The sequence below is a fragment of the Crinia signifera genome, chromosome 5 (genome assembly GCF_055691185.1).
Source record: "Crinia signifera chromosome 5, ASM5569118v1, whole genome shotgun sequence".
In the NCBI taxonomy this organism is placed as follows: Eukaryota; Metazoa; Chordata; class Amphibia; order Anura; family Myobatrachidae; genus Crinia; species Crinia signifera.
Window position 1 is genome coordinate 236,434,642 of NC_139221.1, and position 5,347 is coordinate 236,439,988.

A 5,347-nucleotide genomic window follows, 5' to 3' on the forward strand; every position below is an offset into this window, starting at 1 on the left:
GCACTGCATGAGGACTCAGTGGCTCGACTAGTTGTTTCGTTCTATACGTAAGACATAATCCACATGTAGCTGTAGTCTGTGCTATGTCTTGGTTCATTTGTGGCCAATACATAACTTCATGCGCTCTCCGCTTATCTCTGGCCTTCATGTATCTTGCACAGCATAGTTTTTCTTAGTCGTGCATGCATGCCAAACCTATTGCCTTTGTAAATAATACCATCGACAACTGTAAGGTCACTGCGGTACATCCAATAATCATGAATAGACAGCGGGCATGCATGTTTTTCTGCTGGCCAACCTTTCAGAATGATATCTTTCAACACTTTCATTGTGTCATCTGTCTCAGTTTCTTTCTTAATCTGTTCTTGTCTTACAAGAGACACTGGTAGAGAAGCTGCAATCATATTAACATAGGCTTCTATCTCTTCATCCATCAGACTTTTTGAACCTTCACTTTTGTCCACAGCATGAGAAAGTGTACCAGCAATGTACATGTATTTACCGGGACAGTACAGCAAGTGTACATCATGGGTGACATTCTATGCTTGCACATAAATGCGCATGTTTTTTTAGCGCACCACAACGCCGCAAATCGCACTTTTACAAATCGCACTTTTCAGTCATAATTCGCATATTTAATGTGATGCGTTTTGGAGGCTGAAAAGTGCGAATAGGTGCGATTTGCGGCGAAGTGGTGCGCTTTTAAGTAACAAAATAGTGCGAATTCTTCCGCCGGTCATGTGCGATTTTTGGACCAACCGGAGTGCGATATACAAAACTGTCTCCGCATGAGTAAGAACCCCCCAACCTATTGGCCCACCTGTGTCCCCTCCATTATGCATCACACCCCCTATATAAAGGGTCATTGGCGCCATTTCACTCTTTGATAGGAAGTAAGGAGCATGGAGAGGAGCAGTGGCAGTGTGCGTTCAGGAACAGGTGTTGGTGGCAGAGTGAGGAGTGGCAGAGGGAGCAGTGGCAGAGTGAGGAGTGGCAGAGGGAGCAGTGGCAGAGGGAGCAGTGGCAGAGGGAGCAGTGGCAGAGGGACCAGTGGCAGAGGGACCAGTGGCAGCAGCCAGACAAGTGTGAGAGGCAGCAGTGTGGCAGGCAGCATGGCCACAGCAAGGGCAGCCTCACACCAGGCCCTGGGCGTCCAGCCCCAGCAGGAGGAGGTGGAGGATCCGCTGGCATCCCCATCCTACAGCCAAGACCTTGATCATACCCCACACCAGCTGCAGGAGGGCCACATGTCAGAGGTGGAGGCAGATGGTGGTGAGGAGGAGGAAGACACTGCCATGGAGGAGGAGGGCTACATGGCTGGTGTTGAAAATGAGGAGGAGGAGGAGGTTGAAGCTGGCCGCACCAAAAGGTGCGTTTTTCCTATGAAGAAAATGCAGCACTTGTCCGGGCTATCCTGCCAGTGTTTGAGCGTTTGCTTGGCAAATCTCACCACAAGACCACTGCACAGCGCAAAAGGGCTATGTGGAAGGACATCACCCAGGCGGTGAACGCTGTGAGTCAGCACAAGCGCCTGGTCCGCAATGTGAAAAAGAGATTCAACGACATCAAAAGGCAGTTGAAGAATAAAATGGCCATGGAGTTGGAGGAGGCCACCAAGACTGGAGGAGGAAGCCCCACCACTGTGTGCTACAATTCGTATGAGGTGAAGCTGAAGCGCATCATCCCCCCTGAGGTCCTGCCTGGCATGCACGTGGCGGATACCGATAGGCCACAAACGCCATCTAGAGCTGGTAAGTGTGACCACATGCAATCCTAAACATACATGCTAATGTATTATAACTATAATGTTCACTTGTATTGTTATGCTAAGTAAAGTGCTGCTGTGGAACTACATAGCCCAGCAAGGTCATGCACAAGAAATTGCCTGCTACTCCTTTAAAATTGCTGATAATGCTGGGCCTTGTTGTTCCACAACTGCTCACATTGATTAACACTGTAACATTCTTTCTAGCAGCCTAACATGTATGTGGACAAAAACCCAGAGGTGTACTGGTGGTTTAGCTGCCATGCCTACATAGCAAAGATTATACAATAGTTGTCATGTGTACAATAGTGTAATTTTATTAATGTCACAGAAAAATCTGTGGGTTCCAAAACAAAATGGTGCCAAAGAAATAAAGCAGTCCTTGTCCAAAGGGTATTGTCCATTATTGTCATCTCAATGCCTGTTTGCACAAAATGCTTCCCCATTGCAAGGTCCATAATGCCTGGCCATCTTTCCTTCTACAGATTGTCAATCCCGAAGTGCTCACGCATCCAAGACCAGAAGGCCCGTTGCTGCAGAATCTGCGGAAGCAGGTAAATGAACAAAAAACACACCATTACACATACAGTACACACACCCATGTCACCTCAACAATATCTCATACCACATTCAACTCCTGTTGCTACATTGCAACGGAAATGAATGTCATCTGAGCTACGCATGTGACATATTATTAATGTGAATGTTACATGCTGTATCGGGGTACATGTGTAAGTACATAACACCCCTAGGTATTTGCGTCCAGCATCTCAAGCCCTATGTAAAACAGTATAGAGGACAGTGTGGCCTATATATGCATGAGTACTTACCTCTTCTCTGTATCCACAGGTGCTATACAACTAGGGTCAAACCAAACAGATTCTTCAATGATGGTGCTAGACGAAATGGACATCATTCTTGAACCAGTCGACACCTTTGCGGCAGAGGAAGAAATACAGACCTCGTCACAGAGTGATCTTCCCCCAAGTGGGGTGTCTCCCAACCCACCCCCACCCACCAACACACCCCATACAGCCGCTTTGGCTTCCCAAGTAGCTAACTCCTTGGTTAATTTCAAGGAAAAACAGATAGAATTCATGGCCTCCCAAAGCCTCCAAATAGGTAATATCCAGGGGTACATGCGTGACACCTTCCTTCAGTTACGGAAAATGGCACGTAGTGTACGGGTAGGTGTAGGCACTCATGTGCGCATTGCTAACAGCATTGACACCCGTCTTGCTGAGCTAACTGCTGCTGTAAGGGAGCAGAATAGGCATATTGGCAGCCTGGCGCAAAGTATTGCTGCACTCACCCAATCATGCACAGCGCAGACTAATGCCTTACTAGCTATGCAGGCCCAAATCCAGCAGCTGGAAGCCAATGTGGGAGGTGGCACAGCATCCACCCTCAGCAGTGTATCCAGCACCCCAATAAGTGGCTCCCCCACTTCCCCACCCCGTCGGAGTGTTAGGACCCGTGGTGGGCTTGGTACAGGGTCTAGAAGTGGTGTAGGGGTGCCTGATGCTGGGAGAAGGTAGCTCCTACATATGTTTCATTATTTTTCCCATTCCCAATCATCTTGTAACATGCCCCCAGAGTTGTTATTTTTCACCTGCAAAAATGCAGATTGCGTCTGAGAAAGTATACAGAAGTAAAAATGTCTAGCCGCATACCATTGTGTTTGTGTATTATTTTTTAAGCAATTATTGTGTGCAGTCTAAAATATTGCAATGGTATATGACAATGGGATTGCACTAAAGTAGTGTGGGGTATCTCCTTGGCTGGCAAAGGTTGTGCATCTACATATTCCAGCAGGCTCTGACACTCATGGTTTGGACTGTAATGCTTAGAGTGTGTCAGGGCATGCTGGCACGTGTAGTTCCACACCACCAGTGAGACATGTTTGACTGCATACATCATTCATACATGTCTGAAAAGTACTTACAAGCTAGATATCAGCAAGGGATAGGTCAGCACCACCATCTGCATCCGTTGGGCTCTGTGTATTAGGCTAAATGTGGGTGGAAGCAGATGGTATTGGTCACACATTAGTTAATGAGTACACTTACAGCACAGGTACATTTTGCAGTACAGGGCACATGTGCTTACCAGAAAAGTATCGGCTGATGATGTGTGTGCGCACCAGATTCCCCCTCTGCGTACCCCTCACTACCGGAGGTGTGGTAGGTTGGGCTTCCTCAACGACTGCTGCATGCTCCTCCTCCACATAGGCAGGTTGAGACAGGGCTATGTTGTGCAGCATGCAGCAAGCCTGGATAATCATGACTACTTTGCCAGGGTGGTAAAGCAGTGTACCCGACGACCTGTCCAAACACCGGAAGCGACTCTTCAAGACGCCAAATGTGCGCTCCACCACATTGCGGGTTGCAATGTGGGCTTCATTATACCGGTGCTGTGCAGGGCCCTCTGGGGTGCGCAAAGGTGTCATGAGCCAGGAAACACAACCATATCCTGAGTCACCTAAAACACAGATAGGAAGTGATTGCCTTATATGGTAATGTATGTGTTGATTTCAAACAGGACACAATGGTAGAAGAGCAATATGCTTGTGAAAGAGGAAACACACACATTGCAGCAGGTACAATTAGGGACAGACAGGGTATTATGTTAAAAGGTACTTACCTAGTAGCCAGCCCTCTGGCATTTGGTGGTTGGTAAATCTGTTCCAGAGGGCTGAGTGTCTCAGAATATAGGCGTCATGGCAGTTTCCCGGAAAGCCTGCAACAACACTCAGGATTTTCAAATTTGCATTGGATACAACCTGCACATTCAGGGAGTGCCGCCCACGCCTATTGACGTAGACGTGTCCCCGCACGTGCGGTGCCCTAATCCCAATGTGTGTGCAGTCTATAGCTCCCAGCACGCGAGGGAATGCTGAGAGTCTATAGAAAGCCAACTTGTGGTCCTGCCACTCCTGCTCAGAACTGGGGAATCTGATGTATGTCCGCCACAACTTCTTTAAAGCAAGTAACACTTGAGTGAAATGCTTAGAGAAAGTGGCCTGTGATACCCCCAAGGCCCAAGAGGTCACAGACTGAGTGGAGCCTGTGGCCAAATAGTAGAGGGCACACATTAATTTGTGCAGCCCAGACACTGCATAGTTGCCTTCCCCAAAAGGGTCCAAATCCTCTCTCACCTGCTCATATAAGTCCAACAGGTTAATGCGGTTCAGCCTAAACATCCCCACAACCTGCTGATCCGAGAGGGAGTCCAGGTAGAGCCGAGCACGATACATACGTGGGGTACGCAGTAGTCGGGGGGCTACCTGGATCTGGCGCGCAGCTTCCTCCCTCCTGCGCAGCTCCTCCAAATGGGCCACATCACAAATCATCAACTCCAAACCACTCTGCAAAATCTCCATGTTTCAAACCCTCACAGGTGTCCTAAATGCTGTTGGGGTTTATGTAGGGGTGTTTGTGAGTGAAAATGAGGGCACCTGTGTTGAAATTAACCATGTGTGCACTTGACCAAAATGAGTTCTGTGCAAATTCGCCAAACAGAACCTGGTCTGAAATAAGTGCGATAATTAGACACCTAAAAAGTGCGATTTGCGAAAACGCA

General features: G+C 48.0%; 1 protein-coding gene across 1 annotated transcript; it reads left to right on the top strand.

Moving 5' to 3' along the window:
- Positions 1–1,381: 1,381 nt before the first annotated feature.
- Positions 1,382–4,545, top strand: LOC146080944 (uncharacterized). The gene is made up of 3 exons (XM_083188680.1): positions 1,382–1,751; positions 2,251–2,319; positions 2,615–4,545. The coding sequence occupies exons 1-3, from the start codon at positions 1,481–1,483 to the stop codon at positions 3,301–3,303; spliced, it is 1,029 nt and encodes a 342-aa protein (XP_083044806.1). The 5' UTR covers positions 1,382–1,480; the 3' UTR covers positions 3,304–4,545.
- The last annotated feature ends 802 nt before the right edge of the window (positions 4,546–5,347 follow it).

Excerpts from the sequence above, each read along its gene's own strand:
- LOC146080944 (XM_083188680.1), top strand. The coding sequence starts at position 1,481 with ATGTGGAAGGACATCACCCAGGCGGTGAACGCTGTGAGTCAGCACAAG. Across the intron at positions 1,752-2,250 it reads ACAAACGCCATCTAGAGCTG|ATTGTCAATCCCGAAGTGCT; the intron begins GTAAGTGTGACC and ends TTCCTTCTACAG. Across the intron at positions 2,320-2,614 it reads TGCAGAATCTGCGGAAGCAG|GTGCTATACAACTAGGGTCA; the intron begins GTAAATGAACAA and ends CTGTATCCACAG.